Consider the following 18154-nt stretch of genomic DNA (forward strand, 5'->3'; position numbering starts at 1 on the left):
CCTGATGCCAGGGAAGGTCTCTAAGGGCTGCAGCATGTCTTATGCCACCCTAGAGACCCCTCAATCAGCACAGACACACTGCTTACCAGCTTGTGTGTGCTAGTGAGAACAAAATGAGTAAGTCGACATGGCACTCCCCTCAGGGTGCCATGCCAGCCTCTCACTGCCTATGCAGTATAGGTAAGACACCCCTCTAGCAGGCCTTACAGCCCTAAGGCAGGGTGCACTATACCATAGGTGAGGGCACCAGTGCATGAGCACTGTGCCCCTACAGTGTCTAAGACAAACCTTAGACATTGTAAGTGCAGGGTAGCCATAAGAGTATATGGTCTGGGAGTCTGTCAAACACGAACTCCACAGCACCATAATGGCTACACTGAAAACTGGGAAGTTTGGTATCAAACTTCTCAGCGCAATAAATGCACACTGATGCCAGTGTACATTTTATTGTAAAATACACCCCAGAGGGCACCTTAGAGGTGCCCCCTGAAACCTAACCGACTATCTGTGTAGGCTGACTGGTTCCAGCCGCCTGCCACACTAGAGACATGTTGCTGGCCCCATGGGGAGAGTGCCTTTGTCACTCTGAGGCCAGTAACAAAGCCTGCACTGGGTGGAGATGCTAACACCTCCCCCAGGCAGGAGCCTTAACACCTGGCGGTGAGCCTCAAAGGCTCACCCCTTTGTCACAGCACCGCAGGACACTCCAGCTAGTGGAGTTGCCCGCCCCCTCCGGCCCCGGCCCCCACTTTTGGCGGCAAGGCCGGAGAAAATAATGAGAATAACAAGGAGGAGTCACTGGCCAGTCAGGACAGCCCCTAAGGTGTCCTGAGCTGAGGTGACTCTAACTTTTAGAAATCCTCCCCCAATAGGATTAGGGATGTGACCCCCTCCCCTTGGGAGGAGGCACAAAGAGGGTGTACCCACCCTAGGGCTAGTAGCCATTGGCTACTAACCCCCCCAGACCTAAACACGCCCTTAAATTTAGTATTTAAGGGCTTCCCTGAACCTAGGAAAACAGATTCCTGCAACTAACAAGAAGAAGAGGACTGCTGAGATGAAAAACCCCTGCAGAGGAAGAACAGAAGACACCAACTGCTTTGGCCCCAGACTTACCGGCCTGTCTCCTGCCTTCCAAAAGAAACCTGCTCCAGCGATGCTTTCCAAGGGACCAGCGACCTTTGAATCCTCTAAGGACTGCCCAGCTTCGAGAAAGACAAGGAACTCCAGAGGACAGCGGCACTGCTCCAAAAGAACTGCAACTTTGTTTCAAGGAGCAGATTTAAAGACCCCTGCAACTCCCCGCAAGAAGCGTGAGACTTGCAACACTGCACCCGGCGACCCCGACTCGACTAGTGGAGAAACAACGCTTCAGGGAGGATCCTCCGGCGACTCTACGACTGTGAGTAACCAAAAGTGTCCCCCCTGAGCCCCCACAGCGACGCCTGCAGAGGGAATCCCCAGGCTCCCCCTGACCGCGACTGTCTGAACTCCATTTCCCGACGGCTGGAAAAGACCCTGCACCCGCAGCCCCCAGCACCTGAAGGATCGGAACTTCTGTGCAGGAGTGCCCCCCAGGAGGCCCTCTCCCTTGCCCAGGTGGTGGCTACCCCGAGGAGCCCCCCCCTTGCCTGCATCGCTGAAGAGACCCCTTGGTCTCATTGAAAACCATTGCAAACCCGACGCGTGTTTGCACACTGCACCCGGCCGCCCCCGCGCTGCTGAGGGTGTACTTTTTGTGCTGACTTGTGTCCCCCCCCCGGTGCCCTACAAAACCCCCCCTGGTCTGCCCTCCGAAGACGCGGGTACTTACCTGCTGGCAGACTGGAACCGGGGCACCCCCCCTTCTCTCCATTGAAGCCTATGTGTTTTGGGCACCTCTTTGACCTTTGCACTTGACCGGCCCTGAGCTGCTGGTGTGATAACTTTGGGGTTGCTCTGAACCCCCAACGGTGGGCTACCTTGGACCAAAAACTGAAACCTGTAAGTGACTTGCTTACCTGTTAAAACTAACAATAACTTACCTCCCCCAGGAACTGTGAAAATTGCACTGTGTCCACTTTTAAAACAGCTTATTGTGTTTTATGTGAAAAGTATACATGCTAATGAAATGATTCAAAGTTCCTAGAGTACTTACCTGCAATACCTTTCAAATGAGATATTACATGTAAAATTTGAACCTGTGGTTCTTAAAATAAACTAAGAAAATATATTTTTCTATAACAAAACCTATTGGCTGGATTTGTCTCAGAGTGTGGGTTCCTCATTTATTGCCTGTGTGTATGTACAACAAATGCTTAACACTACTCCTTTGATAAGCCTACTGCTCGACCACACTACCACAAAATAGAGCATTAGTATTATCTCTTTTTGCCACTATCTTACCTCTAAGGGGAACCCTTGGACTCTGTGCATGCTATTCCTTACTTTGAAATAGCACATACAGAGCCAACTTCCTACACATGCTCTTTGAGAAGCTTCTGACCATGATTACGAAACTGACTCTGCATCCGAGGCAGAGGAGGAAGTGAGATTCTGGCAGTGAGTTTTCTGTCAGAGAGTATTCTTCTGATGAGGAAGCTACTCTGTCCTCCTCTAAAGCAGGCCCTTTATCTGCACTTTGATGTGCCAAGAGTGCAGCAGCCTGGGGCTGAAGGGTTTCCCATTAGAAGACCTGACACCTACATTGCCTCAAACATGGAGCAGCCACAGTTACCTGCATTTACTGGTCTTCCAGGGTGTAGATTCAATACGGAAAACTTTTTGCCAGTCCCTTTCTTTCAATTGTTTATGGACGATTTATTTTTGGAAGAGATTGTGGAGCAGACTAATTTGCATGCAGAGCAATATTTGAGGGACAACGCTGCCAGACTTAAGCCTCAGTCTAGAGCTACTCAGTGGGTTCCCACATATCTGGAAGAGATGAAAAAGTTTTTAGGTTCGACTTTTTTGATGGGGTTGATCAGGAAGCCGTCACTGGCTTCTTATTGGCCTACTAGTCCCTTGATGTCAACGGCTACATTTCCTACAACTATGACACGTAATCGCTATTTGCTTCTTCTTCGTATGCTGCATTTTGTAGACAATGCTTTAGCCTTGCCACGAGATCACCCTTGTTGTGTCTGTCTTTTTAAGATTAGGCCTGTCCTTGATCATTTTGTAGATCGGTTTTCAGAGGTCTATGTTCCAGGCAAAGAGATAAGTGTGGACGAGTCTTTGGTCCTTTTCAAGGGGCGTTTAGTTTTCAAGCAGTACATTCCTAGTAAGAGAGTACGGTATGGGATTAAATTGTATGTGCTGTCAGAAAGCAGTACAGGATATGTGTATAATTTCCGGGTCTACACTGGTAGGGATTCCAGTATTGACCCTCCTTGTTGTCCGGCCACTTTTGGAGTTAGCGAAACAATTGTGTGGGAACTTGGTAGATGACTGTTTAACAAAGGTCACCATTATTACGTAGATAATTTCTACACTGGAGTGCAGTTGTTCAAGGAGAACCGGAAATGCTGTCCAAGGGAGCTTGCCTGTAAAAAAACTTGAGGGGACAGTGCAGTGCCTTGCGGAATAATGAGCTGCTAGCTCTGAAATTTTCAGACAGGAGGGATGTGTACATGCTATCTAACATCCATGAGATTACTTCCCCTGTGACTGTTTGGGGTCAGGTTGCGGAAGTGCACAAGCCTGCATGAATTTGGACTACAATATGCACATGGGTGGTGTTGACAGTAGATCAGAGGTTGGAACCTTACACTGCTCTTCGTAAGTCGTGTGGTATAAAAAGTTGGCCCTACATTTATTTCATTTGGCAACTTTTAATGCTTTTATTGTGTTCAAGGATTGTTCACCTGAGTCAAGGATGACCTTTGTTAAATTTCAGGAGTCAGTGATAGAGAGCCTTATTGTGGTGGAATGGGCAAGAGTTCCTAGAGTAGAAGTGGTGGAGGAAGTGGCTAGATTGAAAGGTCGCCACTTTCCAGATCACATTCCTCCCACTCCCAAAAAAGACCTGCCCACAAAGAAATGTATAGTATGTGCCCGGAGAGCAATCCGGAGGGAGAGCCTGATATACTGCCCCGAATGCCCTTCAAAGCCTGGGCTGTGTGTGCCCGGCTGTTTTAGAAGTTAACACACTAGGAAAAAAAAATTGGGAAATACCGTGATCGTAAACTGCCTGTTTTATATTTTCATATGTTCAGTTTCACAGTTGGCATTACTGTCATGTATATAGTTCGAGCTTTTGTGTTTGTAGTTTTGTACTTATTTTATAATTAGTGGTTCTTTGTTGTTTATAAACAAAAAAAAGTGATGGCGGTGTGCGTGGGGTGGCGCTTGGCTGGCAGTGTGCGTGGGGTGGCGCTTGGCTGGCGTTGCCAGCCAAACGCCAGTCCACACACTCATCAGCTTGTATGATTGTTGTATCAGGCATGTGGGCATATGAAAGTTATGGGCCCTTGACTGGTGCGGTCTGTCGATGCGAGTGTTGTAATGTGCTGGGCCCGTGGTCTTGTGCATGTCATGTATGAAAGGTGTGTGAATGGACTGTAAAGCGGTTGGTGCCTTGCTGTGGCGTTACAGCTCATGAGCTGTGAGTCATTGGTTCAGTTTTTTGGCCTTTCAGTTATTACCAGTGCATTTCACTTTTGTGAAATCTCTTGTTAATAAAATTTGATCTACTGAACCATCACTCACCCTTGTGCCAAATCCAACCAGTATGTGTGGTAAAAATGAAAAAACCTGCCCCGCCGTAATCAGGCCTCGCAGCACACTTGGCACGCTAGGCGTCTCAGGTGGGACCCCGATGATGGAGCATGCCACCAACTTGGTTGGTGGGTGAGGGGTCTTTCACAAAACCTAAGTGTGTTTCTTTTCACAATTTTTGTGTTTGGCACATCACAAACGTATGTGGATACATCAAAATGATATATTGCAAAACTACCTGTGTTTGGGGGGGGGGGGGGGGGGGGAGAGTGGGGAGGGGGCACCTATGTTTTTGGTCCTGGGTGTGGCCTTCATCTAGGGAAACCTACCAAACCCAGACATTTTTTTTTAAAACTAGACGCCCCAAGGGTCCAGGGAGGTGTGGCTTGCGTGGCGCCCCCAACATTTTCTTACCCAGACTCCTCTGCAAACCTCAAAATTTTCTTTAAAAAAAAGCATATTTTCCTGACTTTTGTTTGTTCGATCACTGCTCCAGCACAAAATTCCTACTCCCCAGTGTTCCCCTCAGTCTCCCAAGTAAAATGACACCTCACTTGTGTGGGTCCCCAAAGCAGAGTCAGCCTAAAGATGTATAAAAGAAGAATATGTGCTTATCAACTCACTGTGCTATCCCCATAATCTCTACAAGTTTGTGGCCTTTTTCTGTTGCAGGCACCTGGCCCACCCACACAAGTGAGGTATCATTTTTAATCAGGAGACTTGGGGGGGGGGGGGGGGGGACACGCTGGGTGGAAGGAAATTTGTGGCTCCTCTCAGATTCCAGAACTTTGTCACTGAAATGTGAGGAAAAACGTGTTTAAGCAAATTTTGAGGTTTGCAAAGGATTCTGGTTAACAGAACCTGGTCACCCCATCTTGGATTCCACTAGGGATCTAGTTTTCAAAAAATGCACAGGTTTGGTAGGTTTCCATAGGTGCCGGCTGAGCTAGAGGCCAAAATCTACAGGTATGCACTTTACAAAGAACCTCTGTTTTCTGTCAAAAAAATGGGATGTTTCCAAGTTGTGTTTTGGGGCATTTCCTGTCGCGGGCTCTAGGCATACCCACACAAGTGAGGTACCATTTTTATCAGGAGACTTGGGGGAATATAGAATAGAAAAACAAGTGTTATTGCCCCTTGTCTTTCTCTACATTTTTTCCTTCCAAATGTAAGGCAGTGTGTAAAAAAGACGTCTATTTGAGAAATGCCCTGTAATTCACATGCTAGTATGGGCACCTCGGAATTCAGAGATGTGCAAAGAACCAATGCTCCTCAACACCTTATCTTGTGCCCATTTTGGAAATACAAAGGTTTTCTGGATACCTATTTTTCACTTTTTATATTTCAGCAAATGAATTGCTGTAATACCCAGTATAGAATGAAAACCCACAGCAGGGTGCAGCTCATTTATTGGCTCTGGGTACCTAGGATTCTTGATGAACCTACAAACCCCATATATCCCCGCAACCAGAGGAATCCAGCAGACGTAACTGTGTATTGCTTTAAAAAATCTGACATTGCAGGAAAAAGAGTAAAACGTAGAAAAAATTGCTTTTTTTTTCACCTCAATTTCAATATTTTTTTTTCAGTTATTTTCTGTAGGAAACCCTTGTAAGATCTACACAAATTACCCCTTGCTGAATTCAGAATTTTGTCTACTTTTCAGAAGTGTTTAGGTTTCACGCCCATTTCTGTCACTGACTGGAAGGAGGCTGAAAGCACACAAAAAAAAAAAAAATTGTTAAAATGGGGTATGTCCCAGTAAAATCCCAAAATTGTGTTGAAATATTGGGTTTTCTGATTCAAGTCTGCCTGTTCCTGAAAGCTGGGAAGCTGGTGATTTTAGCGCTGCAAACCCTTTGTTTATGCCATTTTCAGAGAAAACACCACTAGCCTTCTTCTGCAGCCCCTTTTTCCAATTTTTTTGGCTAATTTCTTCACCTCCTTCAGGGGAACCCACAAAGTCTGGGTACCTCTAGAATCCCTAGGATGTTGGAAAAAAAGGACACAAATTTGGCGTGGGTAGCTTATGTGGACAAAGTTATGAGGGCCTAAGCGAGAACTATTCCAAATAGGCAAAAAAAAAGGCCTGGCACAGGAGGAGGAAAAGGCCTGGCAGCAAAGGTGTTAAGAGAGGCTCGACCTTGGTCTGCTTCCAGGCGTCTGGGACGGTGGCTGTGGAGATGGAGGAATTGAGGATTTCTCTGAAGAAGCCTCAGATTACTTCTCTTACTATGTTGTAGAAGTGGTGAGGGCATGGGTCCTCGGGGGATCCGGAGTGGATAGAGGTCATAATGGCTATAGTGTTGGAGATCCAGTAGGGTGGAGAGATGTGGTTTGGGGTGCAGAGGTGGTCAAGGTCGGTGGGCGGCAGGTAAGGTTCAAAGTTGCTGTAGATGCCGGCGATCTTGTGGTGAAAGAAGTTTGAGCGTGCCCCAGAGGGTTTGTGAGGGGTAGATAGCGTTCACTGGGGCAGATGGGCAGGAGAATTCTCGGACCATATTGAATATTTCTTTAGCGTGGTTGGTGCTAGTCTCAATGAGGGTGTTTAGCGCTTCTTTCTTCGTCTCCATGATATGGTAGTTTAACAGCAGAGTGCGGTCCTGAGGAGTCTAGGCTGGTGGGGTCTTGTTGCTGTGCAGGTGTCATTCAAGTTTCCTGCGGAGGTGTTTGAGGCTTAGGAGTTCTGGGGTGACCCACCTGGCCTGCTTGGTGTTTTTTTTCCATTGGTGGTGCACTTCAGGGGGCCTGGACTTCGGCTGCTGAGGAGATCCAGTTGATGAAGTTTTGTATGCGGTGTTAGTGTGTCTGCAGTGATGGGTCTTGCTTCTTTGAGGGTGGAGATCCAGACTGTTTACGTGATTCTGCCCCAGTTGCAGTGGGGGAGAGTCGGTGGTCCTGTTGGGGCTTCTGGTCATCCCTCAATGGTGAAGTGGAGAATGTAGTAGTCAGTCTATGTTACCTCGGTGGTGTGGGAGAACTTGGTTCTGTTGCTGTTGGAGAAGATGGGGTCCAGAGGGCAGTCTATGTATCACTGCCTTCAGGAAGGCACATCCCTCTGATGTTATTACGCCTGGATCTCCCCTCAGCATCCTCAGGCGCTCTTCCAGGATGCAGACTTTCTCCTGTAAAGCAGTAAGATAGGACTGCAAGTCCAAAGTTTGTGGGTGGGGATTCCTACTACTTGTTCCGTGGACTGCACATCATCTGATAGTTTCTGATGATCATGTAGCAGGGTGAGGTCTGTGGCGATGATTCATTTTCGACTAAGATATTCAGGATCTTTCTACAGCAGCAAGCACTACATCCTGCTTGCCAGTGACCCTCTCTGGGTCTCATGAGTGGTCTGTGGGTTCAGTGGTCTGCTGAGAGCCCAGGGCACCAGTCCTAGGGTGCACCATCGTAATGGGCCTCTGGAGGGCTGTGTAAGAAAGGTATAGATGGGTGGCAGGTGTGGGCCCGTTTGCGAGTGTTAGATAAATTCACAACACTTTGCGGCACGAGCAGCCCAGAATGGAAGACAAGTAGCAGACAGGTATAAAGAAGGGTTTGTGGATACTCAGCTGTAGTGTAAATAGTGTCAGATACAGTGGCACAGTACAGGTAGATCCAAGCCAGGAGACAGGAAGTGCAACAAGTCCAGCGATGAGCAAGTGGTGCAGATGTGTAAAGGAGAATCAAGGAGAACACGTGGGCACTGCTCTACAACACATGGCAGAAGTCAATGTTTATTGGGCTCTTCGGAAGCCTGGGGACTTGAAGGTGGTGGTGGTAGTACTAGTGCTGTGCGTGGTATAGGAGGGCCTATGACAATATTAGGTCTCCTGGAGGAATCTCAAGGTGATTGGCGCTGGTATGGGAGCACAAAGGAGACCAGCACAGGCAGCCTGCGAACCAGCTACCTCTGACACGTCTCTTTGCTTCAAGAGTGTGTTTGGCCCACAGCATAAGGCCACCTTTGTGGAGGCCACAGGATGAACATCTGGCCAATGGGGTCAACGGACTTGGCAGAAAACAGGACATGATGGTGGCGGTTGAGTGAAGAAGCCAGGAAAATCAGTCTGGACAGGAATGGACAGTCTGCCTTCAAGCCATGCAAGTATGCCTTCTTTAAAAAGAAGTCAACATGGTGGAGCGTCGCCCAGGGGCGCATTAACCCATTGCAGACAACTCCATTAGCCCAGCGTGCTCTAGGTTTCAGTAGTTCCTCTAGGGCATGTCCACAGTGCCTGGTAGCAGTGCCAGATTCAGCGTGAGGGCTCCGCAAGCCAACACCCCGTGGCAGTGTGGCTGACTTAGGCAGATGACAGCAAGTGTCCCCCAGGACCCAGTTATGTACAAAGTCTGGGTCGGCGGCCATGCAGGTCTACCGCCACTTGCCAAAGGGAGACGCTCTAGGCCCAAGCGATGCTGCACAGAGGTAGCGGTAGGCCCGATGTGTGCGTAGTGCAGCCCAATTTCCAGTGAAGGGCACGGAGGCAAGTGTGAATCCTGGTGCCTGGCTGTTCCATAGGTCAGCCGCGGAGTTCCCCAGGAGGCACTCCAGTGATGGCATGAGAGCATGGGTCCCTAGCAGTTGCCCGCTGCAAAGTATCACTCAAGGCCTTACCGTCCCAAAGTACAGGACGAAGCTGCCAGAGTGGGTGCCAATATCAGTCACCCCCTCATAGGAACAAGCAGTATGTGAAGCCCAGCTGGGAAGTGCTGCCGACACACCACCTATGGCGGGTGCAGGTTCAGTGGAGTCCAGGGACGCCGTGCAGCGGCAGCAGAAGCTAGGCTAGTGCACCACGCAGACCCACAGCCAATGCGGGTGTCGACTGGAGGTTCAGCAGCCCCCAATTCCAACTCAGACAGCCATCCAGCAACATTCCCCAACGCGAGTGGAGAGCTAGGGATCCGGGTGGCCTCCCACGGAAGTGCAGCAATCAGGATGATGGGAATGGCGGGCAGAACTCTTAGCTAACATCCACCATCTTGGCCTTCTTGGCCACGCCCCCACCAGTTCTAGTTCTCACATGTAACTATAACTGGTAGCTTAAAGCAACTATAACTCATGGCCTCACCACACAGTGTTGTCATCAGTGTATTCTTAGATGTTGCAGTTGTATTATGAATGATGTCAAGTGATCATGATGAAAAATTAAACGTCTATATTTTTTCTTCTTTTTATAAAACATTACTCAAGCTACATAATGCAGCCATAAAACCAACCACAAGAGATCCCTGCACTAGTAAACTGAAGAGCAAAAGCTCCAACTCGAGGAATACTTTTAAACAAAAATTGTTTCCTGGAGTCATTCTATAGACCCCAGATATGTGGGAGGCTGCTGCACTCCCTGCAGAAGCCCACAACACAAACATGCTGGTGGAGCCCCCTGGTGGCACCACCTTCAGCAAAATATGAAAAATAGCCAGTGAAGGGCATTGTGGGCGCTCCTTTCTAAGAGCAGTGAATAAACATTTTTTTTTACATTGTTTATTTTTGTGTGTGTCCTAGTCCCACTAGGGACACCCACAGCTTTAATGTTTGTGGAGGTTGGCAGGGGGACCCCTAGGGCCCGAGCGACTCCCAGCAAGCAGCCCCAGGAGACTGTGCCAGAGCTGGAAACACTACATTACCTTTTTAATGACAACTGAGGTGCTCTGGTGCCCACCCAGGGCACCCTGCAACAGTTTTACGTACGGGTAGTGGGTGAAACCAGGGACCCACAGCCCGCCCCCCTGCTAGCACTCATCCCGGGTGCAGCAGAAGCAGCTTTTCTTTACGTTCCTGCTGGGCGAGAGCGATTCTATACATCCCTGCCTGTGAGTGAGCAGAAAGGAAGAAACATTTGTGAGCATAAATATTTTTCCCTGCCTGTGCTCTCACAAGCAGGGAAACAACTGTGTCCTGGAGATGCGGTCTCTGGGACAGTCACCAAGCCAGCATAGAGAATGAGTCCCCAGGGCTATAACATGGCTCGGAAAAGGGGGGGGGGGGGGGGGGGGGGGGGGTTCCAACTGGCTCTATTCACGACAGGCTGCCACTAACTTTTCTGTTGGTATCCAATCTGAGTGTACAAGGGGTAAGAAAGGGTGGGTACAGCAGCAGCTTAGATGTGTTAAAATGCAACCGTGACAACACCACCACCAGTCTCAATCTTTCTGGAGTGTGTCATCCCGAACTGGAAATAGAATCAGACGGTTGAAGAAACTGGAGATGCTGGTCTACTAGAAATAAGAGGTCACGGTTTTCAGTTACAGTGAGGTAGACTGTGCTATGCCTGATGCAGCATGAGCATTTAGAAGCATGCTCTTCAGTGAAGTTTGGGACACTATGTTAAGAGGGTCGTCAGGAAGCAGCGTATGAACTGAGTACGTGTCAGATTTTCTGAGTAACATCTTTGCTATGCAAGGATAGGAGAGTAAGGTATGAGTGATGCATAATACATCTGCAGGAGGGAATTGGTTTACCTTCAATCATGTGCAGCTGCAGCACAGTTCACTAATAGTTGTTGTATAACCACGTAGGCAGCTTTCGCTTGAAGCTATTTTTATAAAGTTACGCTGTTTGACATCATTTGGAGGAGAAAGCACTATATAACATATCCAACAGGAAACTAATGTCAAATGTTTTTCGCTAAAGTAGTGAAAACATAGAAGTGCATATATCACAGAAGGTCCCGAAACTAAGCCGTGCATGCCAGCCCTCAATGAGCGGTGTAAAAGTTGGTATAATATGGTTTATGTATCGCTTTGCACTCCTACTGTGAGGTCTAAAGTGCTAGACATACTCAACATTATATAATAAATGGTGTCTTAGCTGTTCCGTAATATAATTTTCTACACATCATGAATTCTTAACTTATCATGAATAAAAATACTTGTAAACTATAAGCATTATCAAATGGCATCGTTAAAAAAAAAAGGCAAGCGTACAATATTTCAGTTGTTACAATAATTGCTAAGGCAAAACGCTACTATAGTAATTCATGTGGTGAGACCCCAATACAGTGCGCATCCCCCTTGCCCATGAAAGCAATAGCACACATGTATTTTGCACAGATTCGTAAATAGGTTGTCCAAACCGACCTCTGCTACTTAAATCATGAATGATCCATAACCAAGGTATTTTAATCTCTGAGGATTTAACACTAATACAAATATTCAGTTATCATTGAGCCTACATGGTGTTTTCTATTTAGGCGGCCTTAGACTGTCACTCACAAAGGTAGACTAATGGGCCAACTACAGCTATGAGAACGAAAGATGAAGCAGGTATTTTAAAACCACTGGCTGCATAAAAAAAGGGTTCTCTGGCAAAGCAGAGTTATCCACCAATGTGACTAAATGGAACGGTGTGATGGGAAGCCCTCTTCACCAACACGCATGTTTAGAGGTCTTTATCTATGGAAAGGAGTCCAGCTCACCATATTTATGGCTAGCATGTTTAAATTCAGAGAAAGATTTTGTTATGAAGCCTTTAATTTCGTAATACGAGCTTCCTGGCAGCTAGCTTAGGCAACTCAAATCTCAGTTTCTCTTTTTACATTTTGAAATGTTTATTACAATATAAATACATAGGAGAGGTAGTAAATCCAAAGAATACAGACCTATGTAAAACTTCAAATCTTTAGTAATACACACTCTTGGTCGCAAAATAAAATACAAGGTGTACAAGAAGCTAAAGGGTAACTTTGAACGGTTAGAGTGAAGGTACAAGGCCTAATTACCTACACAGAGAATTAGTTATTAGTTCTATAGCTTCAAAAAGTCAGCCTATATTTTCACATTTACAGTAGGCCTTTTGAATTAAATTACACTTTCTCCATTTGCACGAGGTTTTGCCATTTCAATAATCCAGTTCCTTGACCACATATGTGGAAACCTAGTCTTTGAAGTTGGGTATTTCCCCAAAACATACAAAACAAAAACCAGGATCAAATGTACAACTCATATACCAGCAATGATTGGTAATGCGGAAATCCAAATCTGCTACCACTTCTAAATAGATAAACAGATGTACAGAGTATTTACCTTACAGCCCGCCTTTGATACAGTCTCGATGTCCTGAATCTGATTGAGCCTTCTGTGTCAAAGTCTACAAGGAAAGTTGAAAAATTAAAATTTAATTTTTAGGCGAGCTACTTTTATTCTTAGAACTGAAACGGCAGAAATGTTAATTTATATTTCTCCAGCAGGTTTTCATTCTCCTGTTTAAACGGATTCACTTAAAAAAAATAGTAATCTAAACAGCTGTGGTTGGAGGGAAAAAAAGTGATCTGTTAAAAATGAACACTACTAGCGTACCATTCGTTATGCATCATGCATCCACAATTTACAAGCAGCGAAAGCACTTTTTATTCTCCAGAACCACCTAGTGGGCAAAATACACACAGCAGTGCAAAGATACTTAACCACCGTTTTCTAAACTCGCAAGCCTAGATTGTTTCCCAACTGTGATATTGGATGAACCTGTACAGATCCTAGCCAGTTAATTCAATGAAATGGTACCCTCCGTTGCATGGCAGGACGGCACTATGGAAGTGTGCAATATTCTGCTCTCCCTCATGCATGCTTCATTACTAATGGGCAGAGAAAAGCACACCAGGGAGAGATGCTTTGTTTACATCCTGGCAAAAGGGTCCGTGCGAGGGAGGGTTGACATACCATCGCCTGTGACAGTATCAGGTGCTCCACAGAAGACCGAGCTCTATAGCCAGGGTTGGCCTTGGCTTTGCTTAACAGGGAGAGATGGTAACCTCTCCAGCAAGACACTAGCTCGCTAAAAGCCTTTGATCTGCTAGATTTTGGATATGAATATACGCATTAACATTGGCATATAAGTATTTCCATTTAACAAATAAAAGTGGAACAAGCCATTCTTGCACTTCTGTGATAGAATGCCCCACAAGTCAATATATTATATATATATTTTCCACAGACTTCGTTAAAACGTGCTACAGCAAAGACTGCTAAACGGAATTACACCAAGTTTTGCAGGAAGCTAGATCTTGGTCCGTAGATTGTGCGTTTTGTGATTTGGTGTAAATGCATTCAGTAGTTTGGGAAATTAAGGTTTAAAAATATTTGTATATCTGGGCCGATGGGTAGGAAAGGGTCCCTTGAGAATCTTGTGGGAGTGCAAACTAAAAACAAGCATTTGCAATGCAACGGGTCTCACAGTTGCTCAACCTAGAGTTATTGGTGTTGTAAATTCTTAACTGGACTTTTCTTGCCACATAAATTGAAAATGAAAAGTAAAACAGTTGACATAAGCAAGCCGATTCAAAGCACCTCAGCCGCCATGAGCATGAGGTTGGAGACACACAAAAGGAAAAAAGTTAGCTCGTAGTGAAACGTATCGGCAAACGTGCAATTATCCATGTAACCGTGTCAATGGCCAAGGCAGTAACAAAACTGCCCAAAGGAGGGACAAATGTGAAGCATTTACCAATGGTAAATTATTTTTGAAAGGCAAGCCCATGAACGAGTGATAGTGATGGGTGTGCGGTGGGAGTTGTTAAAAGCCCACAGATAGATCACACCAGGCCACTGCACTTGCACGCTCGACCTAAAAGTTGACTCCGATTAGCCAAGAGTGTTTTTACCCATGGGCCATCTCATTCTTGTGACAGTCCGACTCCTGTGGAAGAAAATCGGTCCGACTGGCTGCCAGCAACATGGGAAAATTGCTGCTGTCAGCAATTACACGATTCAGGGACTTACTTCCCTGTCCTGAAGTAAAACCATTAAAAAAAAAAAAAAACTTCATGCAGCAGGTTAGAAATACATTGACCCTCCTTTAGGCCCTCATTGAGAGGAGGCAGAAACCCAGAGGCACCCCTTTGGGACTCCCACTGGATCAGGGCTATAAAACAACAACAAAAAACAAAAAAAGGCAGCACAGAGGTGCATTATTTGATAAAGGGGGGAGGAAGACACATCGACTCCTAGAGTCGTTATAACTACCAGAAAGCCCCCCCCCCCCACCCCAAGGGTTGAAATGCCCAAAAAGATTTTTCATGGGAGGGGGACTGTCCTACCCCTCCCAAAACCTTTAAAGGGCCGGGGACCTCAAACCCCATGGGCTATCTCACTTTTTTTTTGTCCCAGAGAGCCCACCCCAAGGACACAGTTTTCCTGCTCACACAAGCATAGGCAGGGAAATCATGCGTTTTGAATCTCCTGCCAAACCGGAGCAAATCGTCTGCTTCCAACAGGCAAGAGATTTAAAAATGCTCCCGCAAGCTGTGACAAAACACGTACTTTGTTTCCCTGCCCACACCAATGTGGCATGGAAACAGAAGGTATTGCTCATGCCTGGAGCGAGCAGCATAATTGGCTGCTCCCTCCAGGTGGTAGCAATGCCGGCCCAGGGACCTCCTCTGCTTTGAAATAAAAATAAAACAGGCCTGTGGGATGGGGCCCCCAGGGCCAAAAGAAGCTTGAGAGGGGAGGGGCATGTGTCCCTTTAAAAAAAAAAAAAAAAAAAAAAAAGAAGGCCTGAAGGATGGCTCCACACCCCCACCTTCCCTTAGATTATGCCCCCAGGGGATGGGGACGGGGGGCTGTCTGCCCCCCTCATTTTTTTATTGCATTTGGTTAGGAAAATGTGGTCCTAGGCCCGATTAAGGCTTGGGGAGAGGAGCTGCACACCCTCCTCTGTGAATTGCATTTGGCTCCGGGGGATGGGGTCTCCACTGCTAATTAAAGGCCCGGGGTAGGCCGCACGCCCCCTCCCATTATTATTTGTTTTGACCCCAGAGGATGGTGTCCCTAGGACACGAAGGAAAACCCTACGCTGCACATGCCAAAAGCTGGGGGTTGGCAGCTTACTGGGCTTTGAGCCACAGACTGACAGCTGGCCAAGGTCTGTCTCTTCCCCCCCCCCCCCAAAACACCTCCCACGCAATGTATGCCCAAAGGCTGTGCACAGCCTGGGGTTGGCTACCTGTGGTGAGTTGGTAGCAGAGTCTGGCTGCAACACAGGCCCTCTGGCTAAAACAACATACACAACCAGCATGGGGTTGGCTGCCTCTGGGTGGTTTGGCAACCAGGCCTTGCCAAAGGCCAGACAGTGTTTCTACCCCTCCTCCCCCCTGCTGTGCATGGAGCAGTGTGAGGATGGCAGCTGGTAATGGGGTTGCTGCAGGTGAGGCCCTGCAGACAACCCCCAATGCGCACAGCCAAAGGCAGTGCACAGTGGGGGGTTGGCTTTATATATGGTAATAAAACATTACTATAGGTGTAAAAACACTAGAAATTCACTGAAAAAAATGAACAGATCATATTAACATTAGGTGAATATGTCAGTGACGTTAATGATTTAAACTAAAAAAATTAAAAAAAACTGAAATAACCAGTTTTAATTATCAGATCCAACTATACCTTGAACCCCCACCATGCACTACTTATGACCTCACATGATACTGCATCATTCATGATATGTTCTATGACATCATTGATGACCTCTCAAGTGACATAACTGTTTACATAACTGATGGCATTGTTAAAGCTTCTTTTGTACCCATTACTCTATACACAAATTGACAATTGAGGCCTGACTGCAAATACAAAATAGCTCAGAATAATATGAAGGATCATTAATGTCATCACAGATACTACTCCTTAGGCGTAGCTAGCATCTGGTACGTTCAACATATACCATACACTTCACAGGTAGCCTAGTTAACAGAAAATCAACCACAGATTCATCAGAACCCTCTATTGCGCTCTGTGCTCCACGGGTATTCAACTGCTCAGAGAAAGCAAAGTTCAAGATACTCAACGTCAGTTTCAAAATTAATGACCTCCTAGAGAGAGCTTTTATTTGCATCAAACCCCTCAGTCACAGAACCTACATTGAGAAATGATGTTGACAGGAGTAGAAAAGTGGATACTGCAAACCGTGTTTACTCTATGGAGACAGTTTACTCTCTACCACACTGTTTACAGGCAGTTATACTCATGAGGAGTACACTAGAGTATTAAAAAGTATCTACTAAGAACAGTGTACACTATGCAAAACCAGTTAAAAAAAAAAAAAAACACTATCTGCTTAAAACTAAGGTCTGAAGGTGAAAGATACTACCTTTAGTGTAAATATTACAGATATCACATCTTCTGAAGCAAATCAAGCACATGTACATAGGTTAGTACCGGGTGCACTCCATCTTCTATGTTATGCAGAAACTGCCATGCTGAGACTACAAATAACTCAAGGCTGCTTACAATATTTAGTATCTACTAGGTAGAATCGTTGCCCTGTTAAACACTTTCTGCAGAACCACAACACGTTGTGTGGAAAATACTGGTCACAATTAATCAACTCCCCTGCACACAGTTACTCTTCAATTCCAAGATTTATAATGTGTTCAATACCTCTACACACCTGTGATGCATTAGAACCACGTTTTGAAAACACTTACACCCATTAGTTGGACACCGGCTGTAAAGAATAAGGTAGAAAAGTAATTTGGTAGTTACTTGCCACTCAGTAAACCATAAAATAAACTGGCACACTTATTGGATGATGTCATCAGTAATGTCATCAATGATGTCATAGAACATATGAGTAATGTAATATGCGAGGTCATAAGCAGTGCATAGAGGGGATACAAGTTATAGTTAGCTTTGCTAACTATAACTGGTGCATTTCTGTGGGTTTTCGTTGAAGTTGTCATTGACGATTTCACCCAACTATAATGATACAATAACCTTATTTTTGTTTCTGATATTAGATAGAGTCACTTTAGGTATGCCCCCCCCCCACCCCACCACTTGTCTCAGTGCTGATATGTATGACATCACTGGGAGTCTGCAAACCAGGCACCATTGTCCATGCTCACTCTATAAATTGATTTGTCGACTTGGAGAATCCATGATTGTCAAAGGCTTTTACCTCCCACCCATCCCCTCCCCTGTAAGCCCCTAGCACACAATACCCAGTGAACCCAGAGCATAGGTGGTAAAGGGGTCTCCAGACTGCAGCACATTTGTGCAACCCAAGGTGACCCACACAAATTTCTGATGGCAGGCCTGCCATTGCTGACTGCCAAAGCGGTGCAAACTTCAAGTTTGACGGTGCCCTCACCACGAGTGGCACAGTCCCATGCACTGCCTTACATATATGTCAGACACCCCTGAGGAAGCCCTCTGCAGCTCAGGAGGCAGGGTGCACTATATTTAAGGTGCAGGCACGTAAGCACACGCTTGTGTCTCTACAGTGTCCTTTCCATTAATGCTCACCAAGTGCAGGCCAGTCTATAGGATAACATGGAACTTAAGCTTGAAACCCAAAGTAAGGAAACCGTAAAAAGGACCTTGTTTCCATGAGAAAAGCTGTTTGTTTTGCCTAGAACCTTAGCACTGTTTGACAAATCCTCAACACTTTTATAACTAGAATGCAAGGTCACTTTTGCTACTATAAGAAAAGTTTCAGGGTTATTTGTCAAGCGGAGGCAAAGAAAAA

The 18154-nt window shown here is 46.2% G+C and overlaps 1 protein-coding gene across 19 annotated transcripts in view; it reads right to left on the bottom strand.

Moving 5' to 3' along the window:
- The window catches only part of SVIL (supervillin), a 601346-nt gene that overhangs the window by 400577 nt on the left and 182615 nt on the right, over positions 1-18154 (bottom strand). For all 19 annotated transcript variants that reach the window (XM_069211285.1, XM_069211277.1, XM_069211284.1 and 16 more), the window contains one exon: positions 12718-12781. Coding sequence is in view for 15 of the 19 variants with exons in the window: in XM_069211275.1 (XP_069067376.1) it covers positions 12718-12781 (64 nt within the window). In the remaining 4 variants the exon portion in view is untranslated. The remainder of the gene's footprint in view (positions 1-12717; positions 12782-18154) is intronic.

This window comes from Pleurodeles waltl, chromosome 10 (genome assembly GCF_031143425.1).
Source record: "Pleurodeles waltl isolate 20211129_DDA chromosome 10, aPleWal1.hap1.20221129, whole genome shotgun sequence".
In the NCBI taxonomy this organism is placed as follows: Eukaryota; Metazoa; Chordata; class Amphibia; order Caudata; family Salamandridae; genus Pleurodeles; species Pleurodeles waltl.